The following is a 16,284-nucleotide window of genomic DNA, read 5'->3' on the forward strand; positions in this document are numbered from 1 at the left end:
CCAGATGCCCAGTGGGCAGACCGACAGCAGCAGCATCCTCAGGAGGCAGCTCCAGGTGTGACGTCAGCTGTGGAGGCCCTAAGGAGGCCCAAGCCACCTATTTTTAATACCCACCATCCAGCCAGACCTCTCAGGCTGCTCTTCTGATACTGGACACAATCCAGGCTCCTACCATAAACCCCCTTCGGCCTCCATCAGCCATATTGTTTTCTCTTAGAGACTAGTGCAGTCTGGAGCTGCTGGAGAGGGGATAGGCGAGACCTCAACCCACATCTAATGGCCTGAAGATCCCAGTGTTCCTGTCACATGGTGCATAGTGTCCCCTGGGCCTGGGGAGGGGACTTGAAGTGGAAAGAAACCAATATTCTCTGCACAGAAGAACAAGTCAGCCTTCTTTATGGGAGCTTCTCACGGTACCTGCTCAGAGACAAGACTAAGTAAAAGAAACAAGGAACAACATATATACAGGTCCCCGAAGCTCTGTCTGTGCTTAGACACTCTGTGCCACCAAACTCTCCGGCCCCACCTGACCCAAGGCAGCTCCTGTCCCCAACTCAGCATCTCGGACTCACCCATACATTACTTCCCGACACCGCCCTCTCTTGCCCCTCTGCCATACTGACACCAGGGTCTGGTGAGTTAATATCTAACATTAGTCCATATTGGCTCCATCTGTCATTCTCTCCCTTGTCTTGAGGCCCCAGCTTGGTGCCTGAACACCCACTCCAACCTTTTACCTCATCTATGGGCTGCAAGGGGCTGATCTTACTGAAAGGCCTTGATCTCTGATGGTGTTCCTCTCAAGGGTCAGACTTACCTTTCCCATCCCGCAGATCAGGTGGAGAAGGAACCTAAGACTGTAAGCGGAAAGGGTGAGGCATCTCCCTTGACCTTTATCCGGGGTGCTGGAGTGCCCGAGAGTCCAGCTGGTCCTAATAGTCCGGGTGTTCACACCACTTACACGGTTAGTGGATTGTAAGAGCTCTGGAAGGACTCCAAACTGGCTCTGGGCAAGACCTGCCTTAGGGGCTTCTGTTGTTCTCAACCAAAGCCAGCCTTTGGGTACAGAAAACAAATGCAGGGTTGTTAGACCCATCGCCTTCTGTACGGTTGCCTCTCTCCCTGGGGCAAATCTTGAGGATGCCAGGCAAAGAGTGAATACAGAACAAAGAGCTCCAGAGAAGGTCCGGGGATGAGGGATGAGTGTTAGGGATCTGGCACAGTCTTCACCCTGGCGGGGGTGTGACCAAGAGGACCAACGTGGGCAAGATGGCACTGTGTGTGCTCAAGTGCCATGCCAGGTGCAGTTGGTCATCAAAGGAAAGGACTTGGACCTCCAAAGTCTTGCTGGAGTATGTATGGTCTGGCTCCTACAGCAGGCGGTATCCGGTATCAGGGATCCCATCCCCACTCAACAAAGGAGGTAAAGAGAGCATTTGGAGGTCCCTACAGAACCCCTACTGAGGCTAGGCCAGTACAGCAGAGGAGAGGCCCCTGGCCATCTCCTGTCTCACTCACCCTACAATGCCCAGAGTCATTGCCATTACCAGAATGCAATGAAAGGAAGCCAGGCATATTAAAGCCCACTCCTGGGCCAGCAAGCTCTCCAGGTCCCCACAGGAGGGCACTTAGCTACCACCTACTGGTTCCTGAGGGATTTAGCTGCTGCCACCTGGCCTGGGGACCTCAGCTCTGCTTTACAGACCAGCGACTAGTGCTGAAGATAGCCTCTTAACCTGAGGATCTTAGAACAGCAAGGGGAGCAGACACCATAGGTCCCCTGCCTCCAGACCTAGGAAACACATCATGGATAAAAGAGGGAAAGCTACATTTAAATCTTCCCACCCCTCATACAAAACAGACTTCTAAACATTTTCTCCTAAGAGGTATCTTAAGTCACAGCACATCATAGAGTAACTTCCTTAAAGGGGGAGGGGCTTATCCTAGCAGATTCATATCTCATATACTATATGACCTTTAGGCCTGTCACAAGACTTGTAATAAGGAAAGTATAAAATGATGGGGATATGTGAAATCTCTATCTGGAGAAGCAGCTTACAGGGGCATCTAGTGAGTGCCATCCCTTCCCAGGGGGATGGAGGAGGCAAGGGCTGTAACTGGGCTTTTCATATTTCCATCCTGTGCAGCACGTCTCTTCCAGCGCTCATGAGGATAAGGGCCATGAGTGAGGGTAGACGGGTGGGCCTGGGCCCTGGTGCATTCATCAGCTGGAAGCCTGTCAGACTTGGGGGTGGGGCACCAGCCGATGGTTCTTTTATTCTCCACAGAGCAAGTCTATGCCACTTGTCCATGTCACCCACATTGCCAGAATGTAGCGGAAGGAAGCCAGACATACCAGATCCCAACCCTGGTCCAGGAAACCCTCCAAGTCACCCCAAGAAGGCATCCATCTGCCTGGCTGCATTTAAGCAGCAGTTAAGTTAGTAGACAAGTGCTTTTACACTAATCCTGGCTTGCTGCTCTCTCTTTTAGCTTCTTTTAGGCCAGTTCTGGGGAGGCTTTTCCCAGGAAACACACCCAAGCTCATGGCAAGACCTGTCACCAAGGTATGCCACCACCATGTCTGTGCTCTGGCCCCTTCACCTACATACGATTTTCTAATCATACACAGTCATTTGCATTTAGGACCCTTGACCTAAAGATCCAGGAATCTGCAACAAGTTTAGAATTAGGACCTGGCATCATAGTGATTTTACTTGTTTCCAAGATGACAGTAAAAAGAAAAGCCCAATGATGGTCTAAATTCAGCACTAGGAGTGCTCAGGATGAGCTGTTGTAACTGTCTAGTAGGTTGATCTGAATTCAGCCTGGCCCTCCTCAGCCTCATTTTCACATTCCTTTTTTTAAATTCTGGGCAGTGCTGAAGACTGAACCTGTGTCTCACACATGCTAGGCAAGCACCCTACTACTGAGTCATAACCCCTGGCCCCTGAGGACTTCTTAGAAGCCTTAGTTTTCCAAGAATTACTTTTATTTTTACTTATAGATGTGGAAGTGGTTGTGCCACATGTGTGCAGGCACCCCTTGAGGCCACAAGAGGGCACCAGGTTCCCTGCAGCTGGAGCTCAGGGCAGTTGCAGCTGCTCAGCGTTGGTGCTGGTAACCCATCTTGGGTCCTCTGGAAGATCAGCAAGCACTGTTAACCACTGAGTCATTCCTACACCCCTAGAAGCAGTAATTGAACTGTGTATAGAAGGCGGCTGCCTGGTCTGTTCCGGCTACTATAACAAAACGCCATAGACTGGGTGGTTTATAAACAACAGGAATTTATTGTTCACAGTTCTGGAGAGTAAAAGAGGGACAGGTGTCAGTGGACAGAACACCTTATGTGAGGACCACCTCCTAGTTCAGAGGTGGTTGTTTTTAGCCATGTCTTCAGAAAGAAAACGAGATGCTGGCACTTCAGAATTTCCACATGAGTTTTGAGGAATGGAAATATCCAGGCTACTTTTTTAATGAAAGAGATAACTCGGGAAGTCATGGTTTAAAGTGGCCTCTCCAGGGGGAACAAGAGACATGAAGAGAGGAGAGGGGAGCTGACCTCCAGAGGAAGCCTGAGAGCCCAGCATGCTTATTCTGAGGAACTGTGTCACTAACAAAGTCTCCCATGGACTCCCAAACATCTTTGAGCTTGTAAATCTGAAGGGCTGCAAAACAGCTGAGCTGGCATCAATCCCGAGCATCAGCTGCACCTCATGACAGAAGCATTCCCCTTTCAAAGAGACGGCATCGGAATCACCAGTCTATCCACTGGGCCAGAAATAAGCGTGAACCTGCTTTTGACAGATGGCACCTCCTGCCCCCCTTGCCAACTCGAGTTGTCAGGAGCAAGGCCAGAGTCAGGCAGATCATTTATTTGGTAACTTGCTATTTCTCTCAGCAGATACGTGTTGAGTGCCTACTGTATGTCTGCTTTGTTCTAGATGATGGGAATACAGCAGGAACAAACAGCAGAGTCCGCTTTCACTCTAGTGATGAGTGCTACAGTGAACAAGACAAATCTATACACTACTTATAGACAGGATGGAGAAAAGTGCTCAAGAAAAGAGTGGTGTGTGTGTGTGTGTCTGTGTGTGTGTCTGTCTGTCTGTCTGTGTGTCTGTGTGTCTGTATGTGTGAGTATACATATGTGTCTGTGTCTGTGTATGTCTGTGTGTGTGTATGTGTGTGTCTTGTGTGTATGCATGTATGTGTCTGTGTTTGTGTGTGTGTCTGTGTGTGTGTCTGTATGTGTGTGCATGTGTATTGTGTTGTATCTGTGCACAAGTAGCAAGTTTAAGTTGAAATTGGACGTGAGGAGACTAGGCCAGCCTCTAAGTTCCAATTCTTAAGTCATGCAGTATGCTCTGTGACCATACTAGCTAAGCCGACATGCAGCAGGCTGGAAGAGACATAAACTCAGATCTGGGGGGGGTGACTGGATTTTGTTCTTCTATCAATACTCTAGAGTAGTGGCCTTGGGAAAGTCACTAACCTTCTCAAGTTTAAATTCTTCTGCAGTGGTATGAGAATTCACTGCCTATGTCCTCCAGTGTTGTGAGGGAGGCATGACCAGAGGTAAAGTCCCTGCTGGGGACCTCATTCTTAGTTCCCCCCAGTTGTCCCTTCCTGCCCAGCTCAGGATCACAAGGAAGCATGTCACCTGGGAATCACACAGATGAATGATGCACGTCTGTTTTCCTCATCTCCCATATTCACAGTGCAAAGACCCGGAGAACAGGAGGGTTGATTGCTGCCCTGACTCCCTCATCAGGGCTTCAGCCAGGCCACTTTTCCACTTAGTCCCTTGAAGCCCTGATTTAGGTTGTCTCAGAGGAGGTTAGGCTTGTGACCCAGGCGGCCGGGAATCTCGCTGAGCTTTTCGGTTGCCATCTCCGCTCCCAGCTTCACTGCGTCCAGCAGGAAAATGACATAGACTTGAATGCAGCCTGAGCCACGTCTACCAAGCCAAGCTCGTCTTCAGCCTTGCTGCAGACGAAACCCAGTACTTGTTCACCCCTGAGGTTTCACAAATAATGTAGCTGACCAGCTCAAGCAGTGACTATGAATTTCATATGCCTAGTGCTCACTATCTACTAGGAAAACGAACTGGCCACTCACCACATACCTTCCTCAAGACTGATGACATTCATTAACACACCATTTTAAAACAAGAAAACTGAGGGTCAGCAAGTTAAAGGAACATGTCCAAGGTCGCGGCTCTTAGGTAAGAGAGCCCAAATTGAATGCAGGCTTGCTTGCCAGCAAAGCCAACGTCTTGTGCTCACATGCTTCCATGCAGGGCACGAGGAACAGAGCCAGGAGCAGCCCTGTTCCCTGGGTCATGGGTCCCCTTATCCCATGAGCAAAGCTCACCATTTTAATGCATGAACTTCCAGGAAAACATATCACAGGGGCTAGGACATGACACATTATAACTGAGCTGTTCATCTCTGGGAAGCAAAGGGAACAACCTTGAAGACACCTGAGACAACCTTATCAATAAAGGCCAGGAATCCCCTGTGCCTCACCACTGAGCACTAGATACTATGGCCGTTGGGTTTCTCCTTGGCCACCTACTAACTGTGTGAGGTCATATGCCTGGAAAGATGGTGGCGCTCCCGGAAGTACTCATGGCAAATGGGGCAAGTGAGGACTTCCTCTCTCCGTTTCTTAGAATGTGGATCAGGGCCTACATGTTCCCTTTTGTGATGGGACCGCATGTGGAAGACCAGGTCAGCCGTCAGACGAAAGGCAAGGTTGCACTTTGCACACCAGTTCTGAGTGGACAAGCCTGGGGAGGAGAGCGTGGGTGGCAAGAGAGCCCGAGAGGCTGTGGCAGAAGGTGGTGAGGATGTGGGTACTTGCACCTGGGTGTGATCCAGCCATGGTGTGGAAGCCCCCTGGAAAGCATTGCAGAGTAGAATGTTCTGGGATAATGTGTGTAATCTCCAGAAATCACCCATGACCTTGAAAGTTGACAGCTGAGCCCAACACGGGATGTCCACAGTGGTGATGAGTCCTGAGAGCTCCCATGGGCCCTCTGCATTTCCACTGGCCAGAAACATGTGGGAGCGCCTGGGTTTCTCTGCTGGGCGCTTGGCCGGCTTGCTGAAAGCGCTTCTCTGCCCACTCCTGCCTGCACCTGGCCACACTGAGCACACTGTGCCAGCAACTGAGGCTCTGGGGAGATCCAAGAGCGGCTGCTGAGTGCCGAGCTGGCCTTCTGGGTCCTCTGGCTTCCTCTTCTGGGCCTGACTATCCCCTGGCCTCTCCTGGAGACATGGCAGCTCTGTGCATGCCTTACAGGCCAGAGGCCTGTCCAGTGGAGGCTTGGTCAGTGCTGTCGACAGGCTCAGTTCAGAACAGGCCACATCTTGGCCAGCGTGACCTGCAGCAGCTCCAGAGGACAGGTTTGTCTTCTTGATCAGCCCTGCCTGGACCTGCTCTGGGGCCATGAGACTCAATTTTTTCTCAACTGAAGAACTCAGAGAAACCCCTTTGCCCTCAGCCATGTGATCAGCAAGGCCTGACAGGCTAAGCAGGGTGGATGTTCCAGCAGCCATTCATCTAGAGGGCTTTGGAATTTCAAAGGACCAGTCTCCACCCCCGGAGGAGCTATGAGACTGGAAAGTCCCCAAGGCAGCCTAGACCACTCTCTGCAAAAAAAAAAAAAAAAAAAAAAAAAAAAAAAGAGTAACGATGAGGTGGGCACTGGTCATTCAGTGTCCCATGTAGGCTGACACCAGCCCAGCCCACTTTTTCTGGCCTTCCTTTGCTGTCTGTGAAGTGGGAGCAGGCTCATCTGAGGAGAAAGAGAGAAAGGATGAGCTCAGATAGTTTAGACTCCAGCAGCAGGTGGAGACAGGTGTCTGCCAGAAAGAGCGCTGGAGCACTGGCACCAGATAAATGTGCCACGGCCCCATTCAGGGAAAGGCAGAGAAGCCGCAGAAATAGCTACTTCGATTAACAAGCCTGGCTCAGAACCACAGAAGCTGAAGAGGTAAGGAAGGGAGCCTGCTGTGAGGCAGAAAACAGGAGATCCTGGACACCTGCCCACAAGCTGACCCTGCAGTCAAGAAGAAGGTACCATCAGCTCCTGCTCCAGGAGCTCTGACTGGCCCTGACTGGTCCAGAGCCTGGGGGAAGCCACAGCATCAGGAGGAGGCATTTGGGAGGTGCATGGATTGGTTATCTTGGCTGCTATGGCATGCCTCTCCTTCCCTGTTTCCGACACTAGCGACCCCTGTCTCCACATCACGACTCCAGCCTGCTTCCACATGCATTGATCCCTCTGGACCAATCTTGGATCCCTTATCCTGATCTCCCTACTCCCACCCAAGCCTTGCATGATCAGGCTGCCTTTCCCTGTGGACCGGAGTCTGGCCGAGACCACCCAGTGGCCACCACTTAGTTTTATGCACTTTTCCCCCTGCTCCGGTCCCTGACAGGGAATGCTTTCTGTGGAGTCCTTTGGGAGTCAGGGGCTTGACAGACAAGCCAGAGACGGGGAAGAAGGGTGGGTGTTTGTTGTGACGCTTCAGGACTGCTCCATAGAGACGTTGCTTTCACCTCACCTAGTTCTGGCTGTCCTCTGAGTCACAAAAGGAAAGCTGTCAAAGGGTCACGGTACAAGTGGAAGGGAGGTACATGGGTAGCCACAGTGGGGCGCAGCAGCCGAGGACTAAAGCCCCAGAGTCCCGAGGGATGCCAGGGCAGGGTCTCATGGATGTTCTTCCCACACTGTGGGAGCTAACCACCAAACACATGCTTAGAAGTGGCTTTTGCTCCTAATTGAGATTATAACTCAGCACCGTTTCCTTTGAGAGCTACAGATCTCCCCACGAGTTCAGATCTGAGGGTCCCTAAAGAGCCTGCCCATCAAGCAAAGGAATGGCCTCCATCAGCACCCTGCCCTCCCCTGCCTTAGTCTTCATATTGTCCAGCTGCAGCTCTAGGGATGAATGTCATTTCTACTCTGCTGATGTCTTAGGCCCAGAAGAAAGAGCCTTTGCCACTGTCTACCCCCAGAGGGCACCTAGGTGAGTCATATAGCAAGCAATCAGAGGGTACTATCTGGACCAACAGATTCCTAAACCAGTCAAAAGGAAGCAAAGATTATTGCTTCTTGGGACAATAGATCAAACGTCTGATCATTTTTGTACCCAGCATCTTCCCAGCCAAGTCCAGTTTCTAGTGTGCTCCTACTCCTGGGGTTTTCCACTGCTGCTCAGTCCCTGTCTTTCTCCAGTCCAGGTAGGTCTCCAGCCATCCTTCTGACGATGGGACCTACTCTGCCCCATAGCTTAATAAATGCCTTCTCTGAGCTGGCCAAAGCTGATGTCTGCTACTTTTATCCAAAGCACTGTGACTGTCTAGAAGTGACAACCCCACCCAACTCTGAGGGCTGGCCTCCAGGACTCTATCAGGGAGGATGTCAACACAACACACACTCACATGTGCACACGTGTGAGCAAATACACACACAGAGGCTACAGCCCCGTGGCACCAGCATCATCCCTGCATCTGGGGCAGCCACTACCGAATCAGCAGAATATAAACAGCGTCACCTGCCAGCTTGACTTACCTAACAATTCTAATGTGTTTGCACCCACATTAACAGTTTTCCTTGCTGGTTGGCAAGATGATTTTAATTCTTGTTGTCAGGTGTGCTACTTCAGGTACTGAGAGGGACAGATACAGGGGCTTTTGTAGGTGCAAGTGACCAGAGGGCTAGAGGAATACTTGGCAGGGTGGGTATGGACTGTGTCTGGCCCTTGGGTCACCCTGAGGCACAGTCCGCGCTCCACCTGGCCTTGTTCCTATCTAGAGCTTGAGGCTCCCTGCTCGCCACTCACCTAAACCCACTCACTTCCCCTCTACCCATGTCAACTGTCTACTTGTCCCAAACCACTGGGCATCTACCAGTGACCTGGCTTCTGACTGTGCCTGGAGGTGCCATAGTTTAGAGAGAACAGCACACTATGGGGGAAGCACACAGGAAGCAATGCCTTCAGCTCTCTCCCCTCTCCATTGGCTCAGCCGTCTGGTTCTAAAATTTAGGAAACAGAACCTAACCATCTCCCTCCACAGTGCTGGCAGAACCACAGTGCTGACTGGACCAGGATTCTAGGGTTTTCATCATTGGAAAACCTTACCCTGAGTCAGAGTGACTTAGAAGTGACTAGGCTCCATCCTCACTGGGACTCAGGCTTATTGGGCAGCTGCATCATCTCACTGCCTTCCGCCTCCCTGTGCAGGGAGCACACAGCACATGCATCTCCCACCTGCCCCTTTCCTTCAGAAGTCCCCAGAGAGATTCAACCAGCATGAGCTTTTGGGGGGAGTTAAAATGCATAAGTTACCCAAAGTGCAGCAAAGAGGAGCCTCAACACACTCTCCTCTGACAAAAGTTTTTAATAGCTGCTGTGGCAAAAACAAAAACAAAAACAAAACAAAACAAAACAAAAAAAACCAGTCCCCTCCTCTATGTGACTCTGGGTCCCCAGGTCCCTCATCATACTGTGTGTTGATGGGATGAAATGGACCACCTCAACATCCTTTCTAAACCACAGCTTCAGTGGGACTACATCAAGCATCAGACATCATGCTGCCCAGTGTTTTGAGAGTGCAGAGGCAACAACAGCCCCAGGGTAACCCTGAGCAAAGCAACCAGCCCCTCAGAGCCCCAAGTCTCTACTATGAAATTGGCTAAAAACATCTCCACAGTTCAGCCCTGATCTCCCAGATATAACTAATTGGAATAAATTGCTCCTCTCTTTCTCAAATAAGAGCAAGTCTGTTTGATCCCCAGGAGTGAGTTTCTATTCCATGAGCTCACACAGACATACATATACAGTCACACAGGCACATTCGCAAACACAAACACACTTTACACACACACTTAACACACAAATGCACATATACTTGCACACAAACACACACTAATACACATATGCTCCCACAAATATATTCATACACATTTATACGAACACTCCCACAGTACACTAAACCACACAAGTCCTCTGCCTCTTCTTTAATCTCAGATACTTCTCCAAAGTCAGCTGGATCCAGACAATTGGATCAAAATCCCCTGCATCAAAATTCCCTGATCTCACTGCACTCGTTCCCAGCTCTTCAGAGGCCCCATGATGCCACTTCATGATCCAGGCAGCATTTTCCAATCAGAGACAGCTAATCCCAGGAACCAGAACTTTCAGTGGCATGCAAGAAGATGTGACCACCTTCTTCTCAGGGACATACAGGAGAGAGAGCTGGTCACCAGGTTGCTTCATTATATAAAATGTAAAGTGGGGATAATCTACTGTTTAAGTGTGTATAGATCAACAAGTCTGTGCATTTGATTTCACTTAATTTTCACAAAACTTATGCAGTGCATGTGTTTCTCAACCCAACATTTATTGCCAACCTATGCCCATGTCATTTTGCTCAACTCCACAGGGCAGCTTTTGACACCATTGTGAATCTGGAGAAAGCCAGCTATTAAGTTAGCTAGTCAATCCAACCATATACCCCATCAAAGCCATCATCCCAATCCTTAATAAGGGTGGTGGGAATAAAAGGGGGAAATGAATAAATGAGGAGAAAGAGAAAGGAGAAATGAAGCAGACAAAAGCAAACTAATAACTAACCAGAGGACAGTACAAAGAAGAGTGTGTATATGTGTGTGACTTATGCATGTGCACTTATATGAGCATGTACAGGTATTAGCGTGTGCATTTGTCTGTATATGCCTTTGTATATGGTTGTATGCATGTGCATGTGTACATGTGGAATCATTGCCTGCCTCCCTGAGACTACCTCTGGCTCATGAATCAGCATTGCTTGGGGTTAATGGTGCAGGCAAGTGCACGGGATTTCCTCTAAAGCCCGTCTCAGGGCCTACTCCCACGTCTATCCTCCATGAAAACTGCCTGATGGAGCCTCTCAAAAGGGAATAGAGTGTGAGGCTGCTGTGGCTTACTCCTGCAGAAACCCTGCTGCCTGACTCCCAGCCCTCCCTTTAATGCTACCATCTTTCCCAGGGCCATCTCCAGCTGCAGCTGCATTGCCTCAGCCCTGTGCCTCCCAGATGGCCACCACAGATGTGGGGGCTCATCTGCAAGCCACTCCACATCCCAGCCACTGAGTTCTGTGGGTCAGAAGCCTGACCAATCACACAGCACTCGGCACCTTTGCCTTTTCACCTGCCCCTCCACCACCCTGTGCCTGTGGACTCACTCCCTGTGCAGCTGTTTTCTGGGCAAACTGCCCCTCCCTCATTCTCCTCCCACAGACGCCAGCTGCCCTAGGTGGCCATGGATCTGTGCAGTCCTTTTTCCTTGCTCTGGACCCCATATGAAAAGACCCTTTGTTGTTCTGGGCTGTCCTCAATGGCCTCAGTTCATCCTGGTCTCTCCATCCTGACGCTCTTTATGGGTCCTTGTCACTCCATCATTGTATGTGTTCCACTAAAAGGCTTTTCTTATCATCCTTGGCTCTTTTCACCACAAGGCACCCCTCTGAATTGTACAAATGTGGTTCAGAACCACTCCATGTTCTTCTATCTGAAAAAAAAGAAGAAATTCCAAGACCCTCCCACCATCCTCAGAGACCTCAGATCACGTGATGATCCTATGATCAGAATGCTTTCTGACACCAGGATCTCCCAATCAACAAGATAGATATCTTACCACAGCCCATCTTCCCTGCCATAGTAGATACTTCTCCCTATATATCCTACCAGGGTACTGTCATTGACCAACACAGCAAGTGCTACATTCTGAAAGATCAATCTATTTACAGTCTTATTACTCCTGCTTGAATACAAACTATAGACTCATCATTCCAATGTCTAAGAGGCTCTGGTTACATTCTCCCATTTACCCTTGCTGTTCCAGCTACTGTGGAACCCCACATTCACATCATCAAGGTCAAGTGCATGGGTTCCAGGGACAAAAGACCTGGATTCCATTGTTCTTTGCCATTATCCACACTAGGACCTCTGTTTCTCATCTGTAAAAGGGAACATTTGGGTACTCCATCTCACCATATTATCCTAAAGATTGGTTAGATCAGCATGTGTAAAGTGCCAAGGAACCTGGCTCAGCACTCAGTTTGAAGACAAACTGTTGTCATGCTCATCACAAAGGGACAGTCACCTCATGGCCAACTTTCCATTACTTGTGAACTCAAAGAAATAAGCCCACACTGGTGCTAAAAATAATCAAGTAGCCAGGCCATTTCTTTCCTTTTTGTCCTGTATACAGACAATAAGAATCTTATTAGACAACTGGATGCCTCAGAGTTCTGAAGTCCTCTTAACACTGTATCAACTCCTGTGGATCTGAGTTGCAGTTCAGAAACAAGTTCTGCTCCATGACACCATAATTCCTGCTAGATTGTATCCTGTATTTGCTTTTCTTCTCAATTGAAACAAAACAAGGCATAAAACACTCCCAGTGTATCTAGACTATTGGCATCCCTAGTCTCTGGAGTCTTCCCAGACCCTTTTGGAAGATTCCAGAACGTAATCATACATTAACACCTTCTGTATAAGAATGATGACCACTTGAATTTTTCTGTGGGGAATGCTCCTATTTCTAGGCATCTCCTAGTTCTGAAATATTAGAAACATTGGAAGCATAAAAGCTTTTCAGGCTTTTGTAGAGAATCAGGGCTTCTAAGAGGGCTTCCTAACTAGTTCCTAGAGGTCTCATGTCCAGCTAAAGCTCTAGTCTTCTAGACCAATGTTGTTTGAATGCAAGCAAAGTTGATTCCCAGGACTACAGCAAGGCTACACTTAGTACTAACCCAACTTGGCCATGTGGACCCACATCGAGGTAGATGACATATCCTCACCCTTCCATCCCCAGGAATTTTTGGAAACAGAGTCAATGAACTCAGAGGACAAAAACGGTGCTTCCTAGGGGCTCTACTAGGTGAATTCAGGGTTAGCAATGGCCAAAGATGGCCAGGACACTAGAGCAAGGAGCCACACTCCAATAAACATCACCAACCAGCCAATAAGCAGGGTTATCTGGGGTGATATATTCAACCTGCAGTGTTGAATTGGCCCCAAGGACTCAGATTCCAAGACATAGCTTGCATTGTAGTCTCAGCCTAGGCACTCACTAGGCAGATGACCCAGGACAGCCACTCAGGACGTTAATCACATTATAAATAAAACTGGAATAGTGATTTTTAATTCAGGGTGCTTCTAATTTGATTAAAGGGGCATGTGAGATCTCAATAAGGAAGCTCTTGTTCTTGGTACTATCAGAAAGGAAGAGCAGGTGTCCCACCCTAGCCAGGGTTTTACCTCCAGGCCAGCATTCACAGGATAAAGTACATGGCTTATCTACCAGGCTGTTCAACAGAGACCCTTTTATACTCAAGCAGTAGCATCATCTAAAGAGAGAAGGGCAGTGACATTTTTATAAAGATACAGACTGTGTAATGAAGGAAAATAAAATTTAAAACATTGAAACTCAAGACTTTGCTTCATATACATTTTTTAATGGCTTATCTGTTTTAAATATAAGCCGCCAGCTCCTGGATTTCTGAAGAAGAAATCTGCCAAACAAAACTGCCATGCAATTCTAAGTCAGCTGAAAATTACCCCTTTCACCACGGCCATTACCAGTTCTGACTCACTGGAGCCAGTGGTTTGATGACTCACAGGACAATTGAACGCTCCAGTGCCGAGCAGCCTCCCCAACCCAAGCTCCCAGCACATGTGTATTAACTGTTCAGAATTCCTTAGTATAGCATTGCAAACTCTTAACTAACCACACCGCAACCCTCATTGACCAGATGCTACTTCTGCTCACTTATTGACAAGCTTCCTTTTCTGCGTCCGTGAAAAGTTAAACTGGCAGAATTATCATTAAAAGCACAATAAACTACAAGGTCAATTTAAATTATTCCTAAGAAAATAAGGTGGCAAACTTTAACTGGTGATTAACATCTTTGAAAACAAGCAAGTTGGTGTATGTTCTGTATGTGCTTTTAAATATAAAGACAGATCATAAATATCATTAAATGTGAAATTGCATCTTTGTCAAGACTAAATCTTTAACAAAGCAACAAACATTTGCTTCAGTATACATGCTGTACCTGGTTCCCTAACAATTTAAGCAGACTAGCTTTCCTAGATTTCTTCTGTTTAAAATGTTCCTAAGGTAATCTTTGAGGGTAACATGAAATATTTTCACATTTGTTCTTCGACCTCATGTGGACAAAAACATACCCAGCCCTGGGCTCCCATTGTCTTCCTACTGGAACACCACCCACTGTGCCCCAGAACCTGACAGCACAGCTTGCCCAGAACACAGGCACGCATGGTTGGAGCTGTCCCCTAAATGCTGCTGCAAGGATCCACTTGCCTGGTGTGCTGTCTGTGCCTATTAGAGAAGAAAACAATGTCAAGAAACGGACGCAGCATCTTATCAAAACCAGGTATTTTCTTTCTGCTCACCCAGAAAACTCAGACATTTATGTATTTTTCCACAACAGGCATTGAGTTACATTTCTAGATCTTTGTAAATATTGGTTGGAGAACACATCTGGGATCAGGTCATGGTTCTTACCAAGGCAATCAGCACAAGCCCTTTTGAGAATAATAGAGTATAGGGATGCGTGCGTGAAAACGTGAAATCAAGAACTGCAAAACACACACACACACACACACACACACACACACACACACACACACAACGTCAGTCTAGGAGAAAAACCAAACAGAATTGTATGCAAAAACAAAAACAAAAACAAACAAACAAAAAAAAAAAAACAAGAAGAAGAAGTGGTGGCAACGGGAAGAAAAGAGGAGGAAGAGAAGATTTAAAAAAAAAAAAAAAAACCAAGGGAAAGAAAACGGGAGTGCAAGAAGGAATCGCCAATAAAGAGGAGCCCTACAAGAAAAAGAAAGTGAGAGGAGAGAGGCATGGGAAGAGACAAGAGGATGGGCCCCCAGAGAGTGGACTGGACTGGAGAAAGATGTAGGAGCTGGCCATAGTGGGGGAGGGAAATCTCGCCCTCAGAGCGAAGGCAGACTTGAGAATTCTGCCCAGGAAAAGGCCACGGGAAGAAGAAGCATCTGCCTCCCTCTCCCGCTCTCCGGTCTATCCATTAGAACCGCGGTGCGCGTCTCACCTGGGCTCTCCGCAGCATCAGCGAGGCTGGTGGGTACCAGCTGCGGGGCAGCTAGCCTGCGTGGCTGAACTTGGCTGAGGAAGGAGCCCCCAAGGAGTCCAGGCCCCGCCTTGGGGGCGGGACCTTCAGCTCCCTAGCCCACAGAGTCCCCACCCCTGGCCCTTCTAGGCTGAGGAGGCACCAGGGACGTAGCTCCACTCTGCCGTCTTCTCCCACCTCGCCGGCAGGCTCCAGAGCCTGACTGGCAGCCAGGAGCTCCAGGCTCAGTCCTGCTGTGCTTGGAAGTGATGTCTTCTGTCCTCTGAGCCGTTGCACAGTGCACTTCAACATCTAGGCTCTTGACCCTCCTGGCCCTGACCGCGGTGGCAGATTGGTGGCGTGCAAGCTGCCTGAGATGCCCAAGGACTCTTGTCTGCGCTCAAATCGCTTTCCCCTAACCTCCAGGAAAGCCGCCTGAGCTGCAGCTGCGGTTTCACAGCGCCCTCCTGGCCTTCACTGGTGTACCAGCTGCCTCCCTGCCTTTCCAAGTTGTGCATGGCAGCAAGGTCCCTGCCTGTCATCAATCAGCAGGTGTCCTCTAGATAACTACCCCGGAAGGAGGGTAGAGTGAGGCAGAGTGAGGGTCCCTGTGAGCGAGATGGCTGAGAATGGGTGTACATTAGGCCATGTCCTGCAGGACCAGGGATTTTTCAGGGAAGATAGGGTAGAGCGGAGGCAGGGTGGTGCTTGACCAGTTCTAGTACTCTTGTGTGTGGGTAGGCGCTACTGTTTGAACTTTGGTTGCTAATCATCTGGAAGTAGGTAGGGAAAGGAGACTCCTTCTGGGCTGAAAGGAAAACCAACCAAGCTCCCCAGCTGCTTCACTCACCCATTCATTGACATAATTGTTCTGAGGCCAATGGGGATCCAGGATGCACAGAGATAAACAGAGGACTCTCTGGAACCTTTCCCTGGGTTTGGGGAGTCAGTTACCAAAGTAAATGGGAGGTGGGTAAGGTTGGAGCTGCACATCCCTCAGAATCAATGGTCTCAGTCAATGACCTATTACTGTGAAAAGACATTGTGACCACAGTCACTCTTATAAAGGAAAACATTTAGTTGGGGGCTTTCTTACAGTTTCAGAGGTTT

At 48.8% G+C, this 16,284-nt stretch overlaps 1 protein-coding gene across 2 annotated transcripts; it reads right to left on the reverse strand.

Annotated features, from left to right (window-relative positions):
- Window positions 1–4,231: 4,231 nt before the first annotated feature.
- Window positions 4,232–15,357, reverse strand: Znf488 (zinc finger protein 488). Of its 2 annotated transcripts, none has more exons than XM_036198477.1 (2): window positions 15,157–15,354; window positions 4,232–6,659 (listed from the first exon to the last, which is right to left on the reverse strand). In XM_036198477.1, exon 2 carries the CDS (start codon window positions 6,564–6,566, stop codon window positions 5,580–5,582), a length of 987 nt encoding a protein of 328 aa, XP_036054370.1. In that variant the 5' UTR covers window positions 6,567–6,659; window positions 15,157–15,354; the 3' UTR covers window positions 4,232–5,579. The 2 variants fall into 2 exon arrangements, 1 of the variants encoding a protein (XP_036054370.1); XR_004945858.1 differs by lacking the exon at window positions 4,232–6,659 and adding an exon at window positions 6,704–6,805 and having other exon boundaries at window positions 15,157–15,357.
- Window positions 15,358–16,284: the final 927 nt, after the last annotated feature.

Source organism: Onychomys torridus, chromosome 9, assembly GCF_903995425.1.
Source record: "Onychomys torridus chromosome 9, mOncTor1.1, whole genome shotgun sequence".
Taxonomy (NCBI): domain Eukaryota; kingdom Metazoa; phylum Chordata; class Mammalia; order Rodentia; family Cricetidae; genus Onychomys; species Onychomys torridus.

Excerpts from the sequence above, each read along its gene's own strand:
- Znf488 (XM_036198477.1), bottom strand. The coding sequence starts at position 6,566 with ATGGCTGCTGGAACATCCACCCTGCTTAGCCTGTCAGGCCTTGCTGAT.